The following is a 22,054-nucleotide window of genomic DNA, read 5'->3' on the forward strand; positions in this document are numbered from 1 at the left end:
CTCATGAACATGGGAGGTCTATCCCTCCTCCTCTGTCCTTCTATTCAGAGATTTAAACTTTTCATTGTAGATGTCTTTTACAGCCTTCATAAGACCCATTCTTATATACTGAATTTTTTTTTGAGGCTATTGGGAATTAAGTATTTCTACAATCTCTTTCTAAGTGTATTTATTATTTGTTTGTCTCACTGGCAAATGGTAGCAATTCTATCCATGCATTGTTTCACACATAGCAGTCCTCTGTAAAGAACTCTCAACCATTTATGTATAGTATAAACTACCATGTCCTGCTTTGTTATTTTCTGAGATTATTTAAGCATGTCCATAATCCTGAAAATGAGCACACATCTTAACCTATCTCAGCCATCAGAAATAAATATCACACACAAGTGTTTTGATGAGTTTCATTAAAATCTGAGATACTTCTCCCAAGTTTAAACAAAACCTGTAGTTTAATAGTTTAATTATACATGAGAAGGGGTATTATGAAACTAAAAGGACATAAGACATCTTTGATTTGATTCCCCAAGTTGTCATTGTGGTATAATGGCAGCATGATGAAGAAAAACATATTTTGTCAAAAGAGAAACAATTAAAATAATGAATTGAAAGCCAGCGTTGGTGGCACACGCCTTTAATCCCAGCACTTGGGAGGCAGAGGCAGGTGGATCTCTGTGAGTTCAAGGCCAGCCTGGTCTCCAGAGCAAGGGCCAGGATAGGATCCAAAGCTACACAGAGAAACCCTGTCTTGGAAAAACAAAACAAAACAAAACAAAATAAATGAATTGAATAATTCAATCAATTGATAGCTGTATTTAAAATTACAAAAGAAATTCTAGTGGTTTCCAAGATAAAGTTGGGAGTGACATCAGCAAGATGGCACAGTGTGAGTCACAAAGGTTTTTTTTTGGCAATAATACCAAGGAAAGAAAAAGTTTCACACTTAAAATGTTGCCAGTAAAAGTTTCCTTCTGGGTTTTAGTTAGCATTTAATTTCTATCTTGGTACATAATACTTGATAATAGTGATGAAAAATCTAGAGTTCACATTTTATAGTTTCTTGTAGTTTTATTAAATTGACATGAGCGCAAGAATATTTTTCCTTGAAACTAAGTAAAAATTGCCATTTAAAGAAACAGAATTATGTATACACAACCTCAGACCTATAGATGCATTGACATTCTTCCTTTTTGAGTTTTCAAACTTATTTTAATACTTTGTGGGATGTTTTATTAAAAATGTTTGATTTAAAAATGTTCCTTATATTTTTCTTCTTACATCTAATTCCATTCATTTCTATTCCTATTATTTTGCCATGTCCTTGTTTTTAGAAATGCTCATATAATTTTATATGCTTATATATCTGTATATCCTCTCCTTTTATCTCACATGGCTTGACTTATCCATGATATGGTTATAGTCTTGTACTGAAGCAATGAAAGATGAATAGAAATATATTCACATGCTTATCGTTCAAGTCACATTTTAAAAAATATGATTGTGTGTGTGTGTGCTCATGTGTGTGTGTGCTCATGTGTGTGTGATTGTTTGTGCACATGCATGACACAGTTTGCCTTGGAGGTCAGAGTACAACTTTGTGGAGTTGGCACTTCAATCTTTATGTGGATTTCAGGGAATGAACTCAGGTCCTCAGACTTGGCGGCAACCTCTTTTATTCATAGAGTCATATGTTGGCCCTTGAGTTTAGTCTTTTTTAATTAATAAATAATTTTAGATGATTTTAAATTATTCATTTTGTGGTCTATAATCTGCTGTACATGAGAGGTGACCATTGTTTAATGCTGTTATGCTTTTCTATAACTACACAAATACAGAAGAGTTCACACTTTTAAACTTCTTTTAAATACTCTATTTAAATTATAGGTAAAGGCTGTTGGGAAACAGATCACTGTGTATGTCTGCTTTTTCACTGGTTGTCTACAAATTGATAGAAATAAGAGAGTACCCTTGCTAATATTCTGAACTAACAAAGAAATATTGCCTATTGAGGTTTAGGTGCCTTTATATAGCACATTTTTTCTTTGGTTACAGATACATTTTAATTAGGTTGTCAAAGATTGGCTTCAAAGTAACCTGGGTACATGGATATTCTGAAGAAAGGTTTTTTCAAATCTCAGCCTTGTTAAATCAACCCTTCCTTTTGTGGAGGCACCCAAGAAAATGAATTGTCTTTGGATCATTCTGGAGGGTGCAGTTTCTGATATGTAGCTGCATTGTTTCCAGTGATGATAATTTACCTATTTCTGATTATACTGGGTGAAAAGAGAAATATTCAATAATAAAAAGATAGAATTGGAGATTTTAACATTACCATAAAATGCACCATGCACATAATTCAGATGAGATAAAAAAAAAAGAGATTTTTTTTTGAAAGAGGAGCTCTAATGTTCCGTTAAGAGGTCTAATTTAATTTCAAAAGAAGAATCTGTTTTTCAGGCCCAGATTTCTCATGTATTTATGTTGATGACATTTGATTTGGCCTCACCCAGCCTTAATAGAACAAGAGGTGTCTAGTCTCACTGCATCTTGATGTACTTTGGCTGGCTGGTACCCATCCAGATACATGGCCCACCCGTATCTGAAGAGAAGAGCAGGGGTGGAGTGGATGGGGTGGGAGGAAAAGAGGGAGTAGAGGAGAAATTGGGAGGAGGGGAGGAAAGGGAAACAGATGGGGTATAAAAACAAACAAACAAACAAACAAAAGTAACAACAAAGAAGGAATGAAATGAATGGAACACAATCAAATCTGCCTAGAAATTCCTGAAATGGATGGTGTTCAGTAGACAAAACATGAATACTTAATGGCAGATAATAAAGAATCTTATCTATTTCCATGAAGGGAATTAACTGTATAAAGCCGCCAGTTATTGCTGATAGAAAACACATATGGTCTTCACACACTCACACATACACTAGGATTGCAGAGAAATCCCATCAGTATAGGACTCGTTTAATTTTATGTAAGTGAAAATGTGGGTCCAGCAGATCATGTATAGTCTACAGGAAAGAATGGTTCATTTTGTTTTTCAACTAACTCTGAATAATTTATATGTTTAACCTCACCTTAAAGAAAACTAGGGTAGGAGTCAGGGACAATAGCAAATTAAACCTAGGTCATCCAATCTTCTCCAGTTCTACTTAATTAATAGTGTAGCTTTATGGGTGAAAAGTAGATAGGAAATTTCCCTGGAAAACTAAAGCAATATACAAATTTAAGAATATATTTCTTTTGCTGTTTCTTTATGAAAGTGAGCCTCTTTGAAAGTCTGCTGCCAAATGTGGGCATGGGCAATCTCTTGAAATGCTCAAGCTGGATAGCACATCTTTCCTGTTTCAGTAGTGTCTGGTACTGCTCTGTACATTAAGTAGTATACACTGTAGATTCTTTTAAGGACAATGTTTCTCACTTCTGCAAAGTAATTTTTCTAAAAGCTCAATTCATTGTGACTTACTAATAATTCACTGGCTCTGATGTGTTCCACGTATAAGAGAAGTACGCTCCAGTTCTTGGCCCAGCATAGCGTGCAGAGCTTCCCGCCACACGCTATGGTGAGTTATGGTCAGGAATTTTTGTTTGTATCGTTCATTACATCTCCCCAACAACTATAAAAATGCTGGTTAATATGTTGACTAAATCAAAAGTCAATTTGACTTTTCCAAATTTTAGGAATGACTTAATTCACCAACACTTTCAGTTTTTTAAAAGTTAGACCAATTGTTAATATGTCAGATCTAAACAAGTAAGCAAAGAAGGACTTGCAGATATATCTTAAAATAAATTTATAAAGTGTTATTGGATCATAAAAATGAAACTACTACAATTCTCTTTAAAAAGAGTTCCAAAGTAGATGATAAACAGAATGACAGATGATAAAGAACATAGTTGTGGAAGTTAACTTATTTTTGGTATTAGTAAACACTGGGAAAGGATTTCTCATGGGTCTCTTGCATGCTAACATATTTAGGAAGTAAGGTTTTTCTTAGGCTGATCTTTTCAATCATTTTTGTCTAACAAATGGTATTGGAAAATATAGATAATTCTCATTACATATCATGGAATGTTGGGGCTCTGCAAGCAAGCAAGTGGGAAGGCAACCCACTTCCTGAGCAGACATACACTGTGGTCTCCAGTGTCTCATTCATCAGTCAGCTTTAATGTGTATTGCTTGACTATGTGTAGTATAAAAGTCCTCTCTTGGCAATCTTTAGTCTCTCCCTAGCAATCTCCCTATGTGTTGGTTTTCTAGGAAGCTTTTTAAATATGCAGACAAACCCTCATAGAATAATTGACATAAATGTATAAGTATTTAGAAGTCAAGGGTCTAAACTAACGTCATTCATTGTCTCACCTCAAGAGCGTACTGGCCTTTAGAAGACCCACTGCATATTATATTTTATCTTCTTTTTTACTGCTTCTATTTGACTTGTCTACTTATAATTGCTTATCTTATAACACACTTTATGACACAGGGTCTATGTGCAATGAGGATTTGTTGATGGCATTAGGGAATTACTTCTGTCATTGGCTTAATTAGAGTTGGCTAGAAAGACTAGTGAATTAGATTCAAGAAGAAAGTAAAAGCACATCCAATAAGAAGGTACTCTGATTTAACTGAAATGGTCATTATTTTTGGTTTTCTTCATATAGTGGTGAATAATGGCACCCAAATCACACTGATGCAAAGGAAATCACCCAGCTCTTTAATTGTACATAGCATATAATTGCCACCTTTAAAACACTGTGTTCCTTCCTTGGGTAAACAGTCCCCTTTAATAAAGCAGTACTCTTTGTCCATGTATGCTGGAAGATAATTTGTGATGAAAATGAAGTGGAAACAATGATAATGAGATCACATTTACAATCGCCTGGTTTTGATTTTGTTCTGGTCTCATTTCTTCCATTTGAGGATGAGAGTTAATAAAAAGAAGGGAGTGTCTTCCCTTACTCCATCTGTTCATGCCATACTTCTTACTTCTTCATCAAATTATAACCATTCCATCATTAGGCATGATTTCAGTATTGTCATCCAGAACCGAACCCAAAGCTCAGTATCTATCTCTGCTACCCTCTCAGCCCCCACCCTTCTAAGTTAATTCCATGCCTCACCAGAGAAGAAGATGCAGAAATGAGAATTCTTTTCCTTCTTTGGTAGTTTTTGTTAATTAATTATAGTTTCACAGAAACTGTCAAAGAAGTCTGTTAGAAATGTATCAGGAATCATATGGATTCTTTCAGGAAATTAGCAGAGTGCTAACCAAGCCAGTCACAACTTTGGATGCAAATATGGCAGTGAACTTACTTCCCTGCTACACGCATGTACACACACAGACACACAGACACACACACACACACACACACATACATACATACACACACACACACACACACAGAGAGAGAGAGAGAGAGAGAGAGAGAGAGAGAGAGAGAGAGAGAGAGAGAGAGAGAGACAGACAGACAGACAGACAGACAGACACAGACAGACAGACACTAGGGCCTATAAAAATAGTCACTTTAACTGGTCTGGAAGGGTATTCCCAATGGCGTAATAGTGGCGTTTGTATCCTGGGGTAACCAAAGCTGTTTAATTGAATCAAGGCCTGCTCAATAGAGGGAACTTATTCATGCTACTGTAAACCTAACAGAGAACTACTGGCTGGAGAAGTCATAGACCCTAGAGAAGAACTGATTCTTGTCACTTTGCCAAACCACTATAGGCTCTCACTACATTCTCAATTCTCATACTCATGGCTGTAGGTAGGTGCACCCCACACCCTGCATAAAAGATGCTTCTTTCTAGATAAGGCAGAGACTATTACAGAAATCCATATCTAGTCAAAAGGCAGAGAATGAGTGACTGTGATGTCCAGCCCCCAAGTGGGACATCAATAGCACAACCTCTACGCTTAAAGCTCAAATGACTTTGAAGGAACATAATAATTGTTAGAGGCTGAGTATTGGATGACTACTATGATATACTATGTTCTGGACATGACAAGGATGTTGTATCCATTAAATCTAAACGTTACTACTGTCACCTACAGAAGACCTGCAATAACTGTACCAGTCAACATGCCAACCTGGGTGGAACAAAATTTCACAAGGCTGCAAGCTATCAGTGGATGCTGAGGGAGAATCAGTTTTCTTCATAGAAGAACCCCCTATTCAGCATGGTCAGCTGCAGATATTTGTACATGTGGGCTACACTAATTGAGCCAGAAGGTTGTATGTATATATGCACATTTGTTAGATATGTGTGTATAACAAAAATAATTACAGCAGAAGAGGTGATGAGGAGAAGGGGTGGAAATGATCTAATTATAGTGTATTCACATACGAAATTGTCAAATAATTTAAAAATGCCACTTGTATTGTGAATACATGTGTTATCCCAAGGACAGATCCACTGTATAAGTTGGTCAATGTGAGTGTACTCTATTTGACAAAAACCAAAATACTTAGAAATACAGGTTCAGAGTGTCTAAGTTGAGTATACCTCCTCATTTGAAGACATGATGAATTAGCTAACTCAGCTCAGAAATACCAAGTTATAATACTTGCATTTTTTGAAATATGTAACATGTCTCATTTAAGCTTTATATGGAATTTGTAAAGCCTAATTTTTTTCTTCTTTAACATTAACCTTTTAATTAAGCATACTTAGATCTTCTAATATGCTTATTAATACATCTTAATAATTATTATCTAATTATCTAATATGATAATTAATACATCTAGTACATCTTCTAAACTAAGTCCATAGGACCAGAGATTCCAGATTCCAAATCATTCTCTGTCTCAGCTACAGAGGAAAAAAAGTAGGTCAGGCTAGGCAGTTAGGAGCTTTGGGTCCTGTTTGGAGAGTGGATGGCAGTAAGTAGCATTTGTTAGGAGCTGTGATGTATGCAGAGGAAAAGAAGCAAATGGTATTCTTTCCTTTTTCTCTAGCCTCATTTGTCTGTGTACTAGTCAAAATCGTGAACCTACATTCAAATTCAGGGGATAGTAGTGGCTTCTTGCTTGACCCTTTGTGGTAGAAGTCTGTTACTACAATAATATATTTTTAAAGTAATACATACTAACTGTACAATGCAATGGATTTGTCATAGCATTTCTTTTCTTTTTTTGGTAACAGAAAAAGTTGTATTTTTCAGATTTTTTAAATTTGAATTAGAAACAAGATTATTTTTCATGTCAATCCCAGTTCCCTCACCCTCCCCTCCTCCTCAACCCCCCCACATATCATTAAATATGTAAAATATTTAATAAATATTTTTATTAAATATTTAATTTAATAAAACCCTACCTATCACATATCATTTCTGCTCCCCCTGGAGGGTGAGGCCTTCCATAGGGTGTAATCAGAATCTATCATATCCTTTGATATAGGGCCTAGGCCCACCCCCGTGTGTCTTGGCTCGGGGAGTATTCCTCTATGTGGAATGGGCTTCCAAACTCCACATCTATGCTAGGGATAAGTACTGAACTACTACAGGAGGTCCCATAGATTTCCAGTGTTTCCTCACTGAAACCCACGTTCCTAGGGTTTGGATCAGTCCCATGGTGGTATCCCAGCTATCAGTCTGGGGACCAAGAGTTCTCCGATGTTCAGGTTAGCTGTTTCAGTGGGTTTCACCAGCCTGGTCTGGACCCCTTTGCTTATCACTCGTCCTTTTCTGCAACTGGATTCCAGTTCAGTTCAGTGATTAGTTGTGGGTGTCTGCTTCTACTTCCACCAGCTGCTGGATGAGGGCTATCAGGTGGCATATAAGTCAGTCATCAATCTCATTATCAGGGGAGGGCATTTAAGGAAGCCTCTCCTCTGTTGCTTAGATTGCTAGCTGGTGTAATATTTGAGATCTCCAGACATTTCCCTAGTGCCTGATTTCTCTGTAAACCTAAAATGTCTCCCTTTATTATGTCATAGCATTTCTGTACATGTATATAATGTGTTTGGATTAGTCTCTTCATATATTCATTATCTTTTCTTTATTCCTCCTTCTCTTCATCTTCAATCTCTCTCATAGTATCATCATTTTTATCCACCCCAAGTAAGTTCAAAAGGAAAAATGATATTTATCTTGGTGAAACTTTTATTTGGCATAGCATGGTGACAGACATTTCCATCTATTTTCCTGAAAATAGCATTGTTTTTCTTTATGGATAGATAAAATACCCAATCACATTTTCTATATCCATCCATCTGTTGATGGGCACCTAGACTGATTTTCTGACTTGACTGTTCTAAATAGTGTCAGCTACAATATGCATGGCTACGTAGGTGTTTATATTGTGAGTTGGCACTCCTTCATTTGGATATGATTTCAGGAGTAGTTTAGCCACACCATGTGATCGTTATATGTTTAGCTTTTTAATAAACCACTATACTCTTTCCATAGTGTCTGGATTAACTTACATTCCAACAAACAGCACATAAATGTTTCTTATTTTCGTTCATCCATGCCCAAACTTGTTTTCATCTTGACAGTCATTCTGACTCAGGTAAGATGGAACTGTGGTGCAGTTTTAATTAGACTTTCCCCTGTGGTTAAGTTTGTTAAGATTGCTGGGCAGTTTTTTTCTTATGTTTATTGAACATTGTGCTTCTGACTTTGAGAAGTGTTAAGTTCTTTTTTTGTTTGTTTTTATTTTTTATTTTATTTTTGTTTTGTTTTTAAATACTTTTTAAAAATTTAAATTAGAAACAATCTTGTTTTACATGTAAATCCTAGGTCCCTCTCCCTCCCCTGCCCCCCACGGACTCCCATCCCATCCCCTTTCTGCTCCCCATGGAGGCTGAGGCCTTCCATGGGGGATCTTCAAAGTCTGTCACATAATTTGGAGCAGGACTTAGGCACTCCCATGTGTTCCATAGTGTCTAGGCTGAGAGACTATCCCTCTATATGGAATATGCTCCCAAAGTCCATTCGTACACTAGTGATAAATACTGATCCACTACTAGAGGCCCCATAGACTCCCCAGGCCTCCTAGCTGACACCCACATTCAGGGGGTCTGGGTAGGTTCTATGCTGGTTTCCCAGTCTAGGGTCCATGAGCTCCCCCTTGTTCAGGTCAGCTGTTTCTGTGGGTTTTTCCAGCCTGGTCTTGACACCTTTGCTCATCACTCCTTCCTTTCTGCAACTGGATTCCAGGAGTTAGCCTCAGTGCTTAGCTGAGGGTGTCTGCTTCCACTTCCATCAGCTATTGCATGAAGGCTCTAGGATGACAATTCAGGAAGTCAGCAATCTCATATAGGGGAAGGGCATCTAACGTAGCCTCTCCACTATTGCTTAGATTCTTAGTTGGGGTCATCCTTGTAGATCTCTGGACATTTCCCTAGTGCCAGATTTCTCTTTAGACCTACAATGGCTCCCTCTATTATGGTATCTCTTTTTTTGCTCTCCCACATTTTTCCTTGATTCAGTCTTCATGTTCCCTCATGTCCTCCTCTCCCCTTCTCTTCTCCCTTTCTCTTTCTTGTTTTGTTTTTCAAGACAGGGTTTCTCTGTATTGCTTTGGAGCCTGTCCTAGAACTTGTTCTGTAGACCAGGCTGGCCTTGAACTCACAGAGATCTGCCTGCCTCTGCCTCTTGAGTGCTGGGATTAAAGGTGTGCGCCACCAATGTCCAACCTGAGAAGTGTTAAGTTCTTTTGCCACATATTGATTAATTAATTAATTTATTTGCTCTTTTGGTGTTTAACTTTTTTATGCTGTTTCTTCCACACACTTTGGATTACTTTGAATTCTTTATTGTGGCTATTAATGTCTATTAGATGAATACTTTCCTATGATCTATATAATGGAATTGAGTTATTCAAAAGAAATTAACTTTTGGAATTTCAATAATAACACCTATTATGAAGTTATAATAAAAGAGTTATTTCAATGTTGCAAATAGTATAAATGATATATCAGGATTGTATCCTATTGATTTCTTACTGTTTAACTTTGTGAAGGGAGAATTTATTTGAGTGTTATTATTTAACTTTAAAGATGAACTAGTGCATTAATTACTCTTCTATTGCCGTGATAAAACATCATAGTCAAGGAAACTAATAGAAGGAAGAGTTTCTTCAGACTTACCATTCCAAATGGTGGAAGAGTCCATCATGGTGGAAAACCTAGCAGCAAGAAGCAGGCATGGAGACAGGAACAGGAAGCTGAAAGCTCATATCCTCAGTTACAAGCAAGAAACAAAGAGAGCAAACTGGACACACATTCACAAAGCCTGTCCTTAGTGACATACTTTCTCCAACAAGGTCACATCTAAACTTTCTTAAACATCACCACCAACAGGGACAAAGTGTTCAAATACCCAAGCCAGTGGGGAACATTTCTATTTAAACCATGACTTTTCACTCCCTGACCACCATGGATTCATGACTGTATCATAGTTCAAGTTCATTTAGTCCAATGCCAAAAGTCCCTATAGTCTTTTACAGTATAATAATGTTCAAGAATCCAAAGTTTCTTCTGAGACTCAAGACAGTGTCTTACTTATAATCCCCAGTTAAATTACAAAGCATATCACATACTCCAAACATACAATGACACGGAATGGAAGAATGAGGTCATAGTTAGGAAATACTGGATCAAAGCAAGACCAAAACCTTGCAAATCTTGTAGCTCCATGTCTGGTGTCTAATGGCTTGGACAGTTCTGCTCTTCAGGCTTGGTTGCCTGAAACATGCGTGTCTTTTGGGATAGTTCCACTCATTGTTGGCTGTTGATTTTGGCAGATATGGCATGGCTCTAGAATCTCCAATATTTTAGGGTCTTCATTGCAACTCAGGCTTTACTTTCATGCAGTGAACTCCATGCAGTGGCCTCTCAAAGTACATGGCTCTCCAAAGACCTCCATGAAGGGACTCCCCTCCATGTATTGCCTGGCCTCAGTGGTTCTCTGAAACCACAGGGGAAGAATCCAAGACCTCTTCATTTTTTCATCCTTTATTTCTCCAAAGCCAAAACCATGTGCACAACGCTGCCAAGTTAGGCTGCCAGCTTGGGATGGCCCTTGGCCCCTTGAATCACATTAGCAGCAGAATTTTTAATTCAGTTGCTTTCAGAAAAGGCCCAGGTTTTCTTACACCATTAGTGCTCCTTTTCTCTCCAAACTTTACATTTTGTGTTTCTTTCTGCCCCACTTGTTCTCATTTCATTGTAGACCTGTATATACATTATCAGTATCAGTCATGGCATGGATTAAATGTTATAGTATTTTGAAATTTCCTCTAACAAAAGGTTAGCCCATTACTTTTCAATTTAACCTCAGTTAACATCTTAGTACAGAGGCAAAAGGCAGCCAGATTCTTTGCCAAAATATCACACAAATGGCCTCTAGCCCAGTTGCTGTTAAAGGTCTTTGCTTCCCTCTAAAACCTCTTGAGCCAGGCATCTACAATTTGTTCTGCCCTCAGCACTGTCTTTTACGCTCCTACTAGAATAATGCTTTCATCTCTGCCACTTTTCTAGTGCCATGTTCCAAAGTCTTCCACATTCCTCAAACACAGCAACAAAACCAATGGCCAGGTTCTTTACAGCAATATCCCACTCTCTGGTATCTAATACTAGTTACCCCTTTTATTGTTACAATAAAACACCATAACCAAGGTATATTACAGATGTTAGATGGTTAGTATTCCATCATGATGTACGACAGCAAGCAACAGGAATGGGGCCAGGAAATGAGACAAAGAGATAGAACTGAATGTTGAGCAAGATGATGAATCCCCAAAGCCAGCCTTTAGTAACAAATACCTCCAGCAAGGTTATGTCTCCTAAACCTCCAAAACAGCACCAGTAATTGGGGTCCAAGTGTTTCAATGTCCAAGCCTGTGAGGGATATTTTTATTCCAACCACTACAAATAGAGTGGGAAATCCAAGTAATTTCTTTTTCTTATACTCGTGCCTTGCATTTCAGGAAGTATCCCAGTTATCTGGACTCCCTGAATATGTGAAAATAGTAGAAGTTGGACCTAGGGATGGATTGCAGAATGAAAAGGTGGGTTTATATTATCTTTACATAGTGAATTCCTTAAAACTTTAATGGTTTGTAGATTTTATATTTTAAACAATATTTATGTATAGTTGCTACCTTAATTTTGAAATCATATTGTAGTTTCTTTCAATTTGGAAGTAATATTTTGTGCTTCAATAGGTTTAATGCAGTTCACTCATACAATATGTTTTATGAATTTTTTTAGGTTATAGTTCCTACAGATATAAAAATTGAATTCATCAATCAACTTTCCCAAACTGGCTTGTCTGTAATAGAAGTAACAAGTTTTGTGTCTTCCAGATGGGTACCACAGGTATTCTAATTCATAGTTATATAATTTAACATGTTTAAGTTTAGGAATGCAATTGACATAATCGCTATATATTATAAATTATTGGTTTATATCTGATAGGATTTAGAAAACCATTGATATATGAATCTTAAAGTTCTCTAAGAATTAATATAATATTAAGCAATTTAAAAAATAACATGTAACTATATTAGCAGATGATCCAAAATGACAAATATAGGTTAAAGCTTTTAAATAGCAACTTTGGGGCCTGCCTTGGATTCACCATTTATAAATGACATTTTTAAGCACCCTGAGTATCTTCAAGTGGGATAGAACTTCACATTAACAGATGAGTGATGTAAAGCTGATTTTGCACTTGCTTCCTCTATCCCTTATGTTTACTGACAGGTAAAGTGGGAAACACACAAAAGAAGGGGTAAATCATTTACAAGCTCCTCATTAAAAATGATGCCGTAGCTTTATCCAGAATTTCAGATATTTAACAAAACTCATCAATCCTGAGACTTGATTAGAGTTTTGGAGGCATAACTAGTAATTAATGATTAGTATAGATAGGTTCATCCTTCCTAACCCAGTATCTGTACAGCACCTTGATCCCCAACTTTCTTCCCTGTACATCATGTCACTGGTTACTTTTGAACCCATTCCCATAATCATCATCATTCTCTGTTCTCTTTATTCAGCTGATTTCATATCATTCTGTTTCCTTTATCTGTGACACCTTTTCATGCTTGCTAACGTTTGATTTTTCTTGATACACAGGTTTTCATGTTCTTACCTGCCTAAGCTTTCTCCCTTCACCGTGTTTCTTATGCCAGTAGTCACTTCACTGAGGAATAAGAGGCTTACTTTTCTGATAGACTTCAATGTCAATGTGAAATTGACATTTTAAACTCATTGTATTCAAACCCACGCTCACCTTATCCCTCACTGCTCTCATACACTCTCATACATAACAAGATTCTTAATTTTGTGCTTGATTCTCCAAGGGGTTGCTTTTTATGCCTAATCAGTTACTGTCTTGCTTAGTTATGGCTACAGTAATGGAATATCAAGTAATGGAATATCAAGGCAGATCAGATGCCAGAGATCTATTCTAGACTCTGGGACACCTGGGATCAGGATGCTAACAATTCTATTTTATGTGAAGTATTGCCTTCTAGTTTTCACATATCCGTCTTTACATGGTATCTTCATATGGCAGACAGAAGAGTAAGGACGAGAATTGTTTCCTGTCTCCTCTTACAAGAGCATTATTCCATTGTTGGGACTCTGTCATGATGATGTAGGTACTGTTTAGAGTACTCCATTCCAAATATGATCATGTTAGCACTAACACATGGAAATTTGGACCGTTTGGTGCAAACATTCATTCCACAGCAAAACACAAACAAACAAAAGCTTATAAAGTGTTTCAGTGATTTAAAAAGTTACATGCAAAATATTCTTCTCCCCATATGATATTGCCCCTGGCTTCATGCTACTACTGTTATGTGATAATAGACATTGATTGATAGACTGTCCTTTAGACTCACCTATGATGCTCACAGAGACATCAGAAAGAATAAAGCTAGAACAATTTCTAAAAGGCCACACTTACTCTCTTATAGCTAATGACGAGAAAATATGGATGAAAGAAAGAGAAATACAGTCTTCCTATAAATAGGAATTGGATCTTGCTTCCTGCCCTGGCTTAAATAAATACACATGATGGGAATATAAAGTGACAAGTTTTATTCTGTGTTTGGTCCTGAGTTGAATTTTGTATTAGCCTACTGAAAATTAATGAGCCTATTTTAAGCTCTAAGTAATATTGAGTAAGTGACTGAATTGTTTCACATAGCCCCCGAGGATATCTGTGTTGAGGAGATATGGTTCTAGATTTGTGCCCTTACCCAGAGTGTGCAATGCATTTGAGTAAGTGATTTAACCTCTCTGAACCTTAGAAATCTCAGCACAGATGTCCACAGTACAGTATGGTTGTGGGTAGCCACAGAGGGTCAGACACATCAATGGTCCATGTGTGTATATGATCACAGGGCCTATCTCCTGAATAGTGTTCAATAATATTTTCCATCACAACTCTATTAATATGTGTTCATTTTAAGCCTCATCTGGTTACATGCATCTAAAGAAAAAAGTGATTTAAATAAATCATATAGCCACAAAAGAGCAGTGTGCCTGAATCAAAGACAAATATCACAAATTTCATCTTTCAAAGTGGCACTAGCCTTGCCTTACTTTATACTATACATCAAATGTTTATCTAAAGGCAGCCATACGATTACCCCCTCTTTTATAGTTTGGCAATCATTGTGTAGCTGCTTTAGATTTTCCTGACCTTACATTTGAAAACTTTTCCTTTCAAATTCTTTCATTCTCATTTTAGAAGAACATCATGGAATTGAGACCTTTAAATAATGTCTGAGATTGGCATACAATGAATTTTGGTATAGCAGCTCCTTATATGTTGTCTGAAGTGATTTCTCCTTCTGAAGACAATGCCTGAGGCCCCTCTTGGTATTCTGTGAGTTCTGTGTTTTCCTGGAGCCAATTCTGTATCAGACGAAGGTCGTGGGAATAGTTCTCCAGTTTATGTTTAGATTGCTGCTTGTTCACTTATTTCTTTTTTTAGCATTTTAAAGCTTTTTTTTTTACAGTTTCCCTCCTACTGTTTTGTTTGGCAGAAGCTGTCTAACTCAAATAGCTTAAAGAAAAGTTCCATGGTAGCAGGGTGCCATATAAAACAGGATCCTATACCTATAATTTAAATGATCACAGATGATAAAATGCCTGCCATAAGAAATACATGTTCTTTATAACTTATCTGGAAAAAGATTTTCTTAGAGTGACATGTAATGTAAGAACATTTGGAATTAGTTCAGGTAGCCCCTCACTTAGATGGAACACACAATAGCATGAGAAAGAAAACACATTAAAAACAGATTTTCTGAACTTCGGAATGTGTTTGTTAATAGTAAGCTATTTAAGTTATTGTAACTATCACAATTTTTAAAGTGAACTAAATCTTTGTTTTAGTCATTGACTTTCTCTTTTGATCTGTAAATATTTTTGTTTATATGAATGGTTAAAATGAATGCTATTTTGAAAATAAGAATAAATTAGGTGTGGAACACTATCTATATATATCATATGAAACAGATCAGTTATAAATACTATTTGTCCCTTATGAAGCTTTTACTATTGGAATAAATGGCTAAAACGTCTTCCTGGAAGGGATAGAAGTGCATTTTTCTTTATGAGAGTAGAAAAATTGTACATAGAATACTGTAGCATTATTTTTTACAAGTCACTCTAACACTTAAAAGCAGGGTCAAGGTACATATTGACAAGATCTCTGTAACCTTTCTATACACTCATTCTACCATGGAGGATAGTTCATTCTTTATTGAAATGAAGTATGTTCACTAGATTGACATATCAAGTTTAAATTTGCACTTATGAAATGTAAGAGACCACATCTTTTGTATCTTATCTGTCTTGGTCTTTGTGGCTCTGTTCTTTTTATGGTGTGTAGATGGTAGGGAGTGAATAATTTTGTGGAGATGAGAGACATAGTGGGGGATGGAGGGAGGGAGAGGAGGCAGGGTGCCTCCAAATTGCTAGGTTATGAGACATAGTAATATGTTCAGGCAAGAGAAATGCCTCTGGATGATTTCAATAAAAGGGTATCTACCCTACTTTTGGTCTACTATATACTTGTGCCTGTCATTTCCACAAAGGGAATCTTGGACAAATTAACCAAGGCCACACACCTTCCTGTTTCCTGGTGTTATTCTATTACCCTCCAAATCCTTAGTTTTACCCAGGAGTCCTGGTGTTACCTCAGAGCATAGACTGGCAACCTACAGGGAAGAAATGCTTAACCCCAAGTTTCCATGGACAATTCAATTACATGGATCACAAACGTCTGTGCTTAGCATTGTGCTGTTAGACGCTGATATGGAAGTCAAAGCCACATTGTGACCTGTAATTCTCCATAATCATCATACTCTGTAGCTATTAGAAAAGTTTTTGCAATAAAGATAGATCCATTTAATGACTTCAAACAGCTTTAGGAACCAAACATTTCAAACTCCAAGAATATCCACTGGGATAGTATTATTTTTCCCTCTAAACTGGCATCCCAGGTATTCACATTAATCACACTTCCTCAAAAAGATTGCCATGAACTGGCGTTGGTGGTGCATGCCTTTAATCCCAGCACTCAGGAGGCAGAGGCAGGCAGATCTCTGTGAGTTCGAGGCCAGCCTGGTCTCCAGGATAGACTCCAAAGCTACACAGAGAAACCCTGTCTCAACAAACATAACAAAACAAAAAGATTGCCATGAAAAGATCCAATGATACATTTTCCTTAGAAGCAGAGTCTAAAATGACTATACTGTTTTGTTCCTCACCTTAGACAAGTGTATTTGTTTTCTTAATTGTCAAATAATTCAGTATGGTCACTATTTGCCTGTGGGTAGGAGTGAAGATGCTAATTGATATACTATAAATGATATTACATGGCTATTGAGATTAAATGTAAGAAATTGTGCTATGAGAATTCTGGTGATCTTAGCTCCCATTTCCTGGTGTTCCAGGAGCACCTTTACCTAGAAAGGTGTGATGCTAGCCCTTCAAGAAAATTGAAAACAATAGATGCCTTTTGCCCTCTCATTCTGTTTCTAGTATTTAATACACAAACCACAGACCCAGTAGAGTGCCTTAATGGAGCCAATATGTTTTCTTTCACTTAATGTGTACCCTATGGCATATTGTGTGTGCAAATGTTTCTGCATGCATGTATTCAAAGCTGAATCAGACAGGTTTTCATTGTGTGCATAAGAAATATTCCATAAGTTTAGTGACTTAAAATAATAATAATATTTGGTTTTGCTGGTGTCTTTTAATCTTAAGCAATTCAGTTAAGACTCCATTAGGCATTCCAGAGACTTATTAGGCACCAGTAGAAAGGCAGAGTAGATGGTGCTTAGAGCAGAACTTGAGGACCCAAGTGGCTCAGGCTCAAGGGACTGGCTGGCCACTACTCATCTTTTAAGTGTTCTCAGAACTCTCCATGAGGTCCTCCCAGTGTGGTCCTTTTCGCTATCTAAGATGATGCTTAGCAAGTACACAAGTGATAGGCATTTTATAGTTGAGCTTGTAATTTGTATAGCATTGATTGGCATAACCTGTTAATTGAGACTGGTACAAAGCCCATCAAGTTTCAAAAAAGGAAGAAAGATGCCACTTTTTTATTTTTTAATGGAAGTGTGAGTTTCTGGAAGATAAAAGTGAGAAAGGAAATGTCATTGGGATCATCATTTTTTTCAAGTGTCACAGTTGTTTTTAAACCTGATCTAGAAATAATTTAAGTATTTTCATTTTCATACTAATGATTAAAAAATAAAGGCAGTCAACAGAGGAACAAAGTCTGATCTGAAACCCTGAAACTTAAAAGAATGCATACATTAGCCCTGGCATGGTACGGACTGGGCTGTTAATTTTCACATCACACGTTTCCTTCTAAAATTGTTTTGCCTTAAGAAATAACTAAGTAGATATGTGAAGGAAAGCTTGTTGACTTGATGACAACTTGCAAAATGAGAAGACAGCAAGCTGCCTCCACAGCCCATCTACTGCTCACTCATATGCTTAGGTTAAGGGAGATACCACACAGGGAAGGCACATTGCAGGCATGACCTTCATAGCCACATCTTTTGAGCAAGAATCTTACACTTCCCTATATCTGTGTCTGAATGAACAGCCCAAGCAAGAAAGGAGCGAACAAAGGCTGAGGATCACTCATCTGAGAATCACTCCAACATCTCTGTGGATCGTCTTGTGTGGGCTATGACATACTCAGCATGACTTAGTTTAACTTTCTATGATTGCAGAATCTAATTTTTAAGGGAAGCAAGGGGGAGTAAAACCTCTTTTCACATCTAAAGCCAATGTACTCCAAAAACCAAAACATAGTAATTAGGTATTTAGTGTTATTTAATTATCATAAAAAGCTGTTTTTTACTTTAAGTTGTTCTATTAAAATGCTTATCCAAATATGCCATTTTTCCTTTTGAAGGAAAAGATCGTATTTGAAGGAAAAGATGAATATTATGGTAGCTACTGAGTGGTGTACTGTGAATTTACTTTCTATCCTGTACCAGTGTTTATTTCTGTATTCGTGGGTGTCATCACGTCTTTATTTAGAGTGATGACATAGATTTCTGTATTCCTCTGTCAGAAGTGGCCAGGTGTGTGTGTGTGTGTGTGTGTGTGTGTGTGTGTGTGTGTGTGTGTGTTGAAATCAGTGATTAACTTCAGTGCACTCTAAGGCAAACAACTGCTTAAAACTTATTCACAGATCTTTAAACTCCATCTCAGAAAGATATGAAAATATCAACAAAATTAGACAGAGTTGTCATAGTAGGCACTATTTTTCTGTTCTTGAGCTTGATTACAATAATCTTCAATAAAAATTGAAAAATCATGTTAGTAACACTATATTCTATTACATAGCATTAAACAGTAATTTCTTCTCTAAGATGTACTTTTCCTACTATGACAAAGGAATAGCAAAGCTGATACAATTCTAACAGTGTTATTGTTGAGATCTTTAAATGTTCAAGCTGAAGGCATAATATAATTTTATTTTAGCTTCTTCCTTCCTGGACTCTAAAATCTATACTCAGAAATGTATGTGTTCTGTTTTCCAATGATATAATAAGTTTGATTGGTTAGCTTTCCATTAACAAATTAGGTTTTCTTTGTCTTTAAGTGTATAAAAGTTTTCAATATGAAATATTATAATAAACCATGGTACCTCATCTTATATTCAGTTTTTTGAGTTTTTTGTCTTAAAATTTGTTATTCTAAAATCATCTTTAATGTACTGACATCTTAGAGTTCTGTACATATTACATAAGACAAAAACCAAGTAGAGGTATATTTTTGTCTCAGAAATATTTCTTGGCTTTTTAAATTGCCTTTTTGGAATTTTTGGAATTACTCTGGGTATTTTGCTGATTGTTCTCCTTTGGGAAGTCTACAGACTTAGCCTCCTTGGTGTAGTGAGGTGTGGGAGACACAGAATGTGGTCAAGAGACTCAGTAGAAAAAGGAACTTGGGCACTTCTGGTATATTGTAATAAATTCATAGCAATTGAGGTGATTGTGTTGAAAACTTTTTAGAATAACAGAATGTTCTATAAGAGTAATGGATCTAAGGTTTTTTATTGTTAATGTATTACTCAGAAAATGCTGTTAATTTAAGAACTGTTCTAGAAAGTTTCAAATTTGACACTGAAAAAGACTGTAGGTTATATGCATATATTCTTTGAAATACAAATATGTTGAAGTAAATTCATGGTAATTATGCACCAGCATTAATACTACTAATCTTAGTTGATTCAACTTATATTGTATCTGCTTATGGTGTAAAGACAGAAAGTTGTAAATCACACACACACACACACACACACACACACACACACACACACCTCTTTCCCATATCTCCAGGCTCCAAGTACTTTGGGGATACCATTATGTCTGTTGTTTAACTTGTACTTTGTAATGAAGAAGAAGAAAATCTGAGACCTGAATTTTACTCATTTCCAATATGATGTGGCAAGGCATTTTCATTTCTCTATTTCTACCATTTAATGCTTTTATTTTCTGTATTAAAAACTATATAGAGCTCTTGGTTAGACTCAAAAGTGAATAAACAGTGTAGGCATAACACTGTAATTACAATGTTAAAGTGGATTGGGGGATACAATTGCTTGGAAAATGAAAACACACAAAGAGATTTTAAAATCAGGCGAGTATGTATAAATGAGTTATAATCTGGATTGACACACATAGCTAGCATATGCTGAGCAGGTTGCCATTGGGCAAGCTGAGTTGACATCCTTAGAAGGTCCACTTTCACTGTTTACTAAAACAAAAACCTCCAGCATCCATATTAAACCCAAGCCTCAAGTTTACAAGTGACAGCAATGCTTTCTATAAGACCTTACTTTTGTCATAGCCTTTTCTTCTGGATAATGTCTGCTTAGCAGTGAGTTAGTAACTCAGTAACCCAGGCTTATCCTCACTGCTGCAGCTCTCCACGGTGTTGTAGGTTTAAAGTGTTAAGAGTATAAAATTCTACTAACAAAACACACTGAAAGCAATTTACTCCACTATTTTAAAAAATACCTTATGCTTCCATGTAAGAGAAATAACAACGATGGCAATGTTATTAATATATAAAAAGGCGTAATACATAAGAAGCAACACAATTGTATAGGCACAGAAAGAAAAGTATACTGGGAGCTTTGGCATTTCTTGCCCCTACTTCAGAATGATGTTGGGAACATATTATTTTTAATATGGGGAGAGAAAGAAGGTGGTTACAAAGGCATTGATCCTAATAAAGAATAACGAATGTATAATTGCTATGTTTATTTTCTGAACTGGTAAATGCTATTGAATAAAAAATGACTTTCATTCCTTCCTTCCAAGATATTAGTGTTACAGTTTTTAACCCACACATCTATTCCTATAGGTGGTATTCGTCTTATAATATAGCAATGGATATTTGTGGATGTCAGTAGATTATGATTAGAATCTCTTGTCTTCACAAGAAAGAGGAGGGGTAGCTGTGGTAGAAGCTTTTGAGGCACATGAGTATTCCACCCAATAGATGACATTATAAAGGACCTCCGCATAGAAAGGTAAAGTTGAGCAAGGAAGGACAGGAAATTATACACCAGACTAAATTAGTTTTAAGGCTTCTGGACCTGAGTTTTGTGAGATTGGTGTCAGACCGTTTTAGCTTTGGCAGCCAAGCAGGGTATTGGGCAGAAAAAAAAAGGATGTTCAATTTTCCAGAGATTTCCTGTGTTTGTTATTGTAAGGCTGTGATTTATTAAGAGTGTCTTACTTCTTTAAGCAGACCAAGGTTTCCTCTGTGCTACTGAGGCTAAGATAGATGAGGTTTGTGCTAGGCGTATATGAATGGGACATGGTTATAAGACTCAGGCTATAATGCTATTCATAGCTGCCTTCAGCACTTTCACCCAGGATTTTCAGGAAGCACTCCAGTGTCATTTTTTTCTCATTACCAAGTTTCCAAATGTTACCTTTAAGAGGAATTACTATTCATATTGAGTTTTGAGTTATAGGGTCTGAAACCACATCATTTATGCTTTTCCACTAATCTATGGCATGTGTTGAAGAAACTGCATGTTTCCTTATCTGTCTGTCTTTCTCACTATATCCCTGTAACAGAAAATAGCACTGGCAGACATGGCCAGAAGAGACTCTAAACAATAACTCCCAGCATTATTTGCTTTTATTTCAATAAGATCTGAATACTGTTCTGTCCTGATGGTAGACAAAAGCAAATACTTCAAGATACTGGTGAGCAGGGAGAAAGAATAGTTCTATGTCCACATGTATAAGTCTGTTTCCTGGAAAATTTAAGGTAGTATGTTAAGAGAATTAAGAACTAGATATACCTAGAAATGCTATGGACATACTAAGAATAAACAGCACCTGCTGGTAAGGAGCCTCCCTCCTGAGAGTATAAAACTGGTGGACCCTCTTCCATAGAAATTATTGTGATGCCAGATTCTATTTAGGTATGGCAACAAAATGTTAATTTCTAATGATGAAAATAACTAATATCATCACAGAAATGTAAACTTTAAAAATATGACAATTATCTGTAAA

General features: G+C 36.4%; 1 protein-coding gene across 3 annotated transcripts in view; it reads left to right on the plus strand.

The window, feature by feature from the left end:
• The window catches only part of Hmgcll1 (3-hydroxymethyl-3-methylglutaryl-CoA lyase like 1), a 130,404-nt gene that overhangs the window by 32,796 nt on the left and 75,554 nt on the right, over positions 1-22,054 (plus strand). For all 3 annotated transcript variants that reach the window (XM_027411131.2, XM_035444484.1, XM_035444485.1), the window contains exons 2-3: positions 11,945-12,025; positions 12,228-12,335. In XM_027411131.2, the coding sequence (XP_027266932.1) occupies positions 11,945-12,025; positions 12,228-12,335 (189 nt within the window). The remainder of the gene's footprint in view (positions 1-11,944; positions 12,026-12,227; positions 12,336-22,054) is intronic.

Source organism: Cricetulus griseus, chromosome 4 (assembly GCF_003668045.3).
Source record: "Cricetulus griseus strain 17A/GY chromosome 4, alternate assembly CriGri-PICRH-1.0, whole genome shotgun sequence".
Taxonomy (NCBI): domain Eukaryota; kingdom Metazoa; phylum Chordata; class Mammalia; order Rodentia; family Cricetidae; genus Cricetulus; species Cricetulus griseus.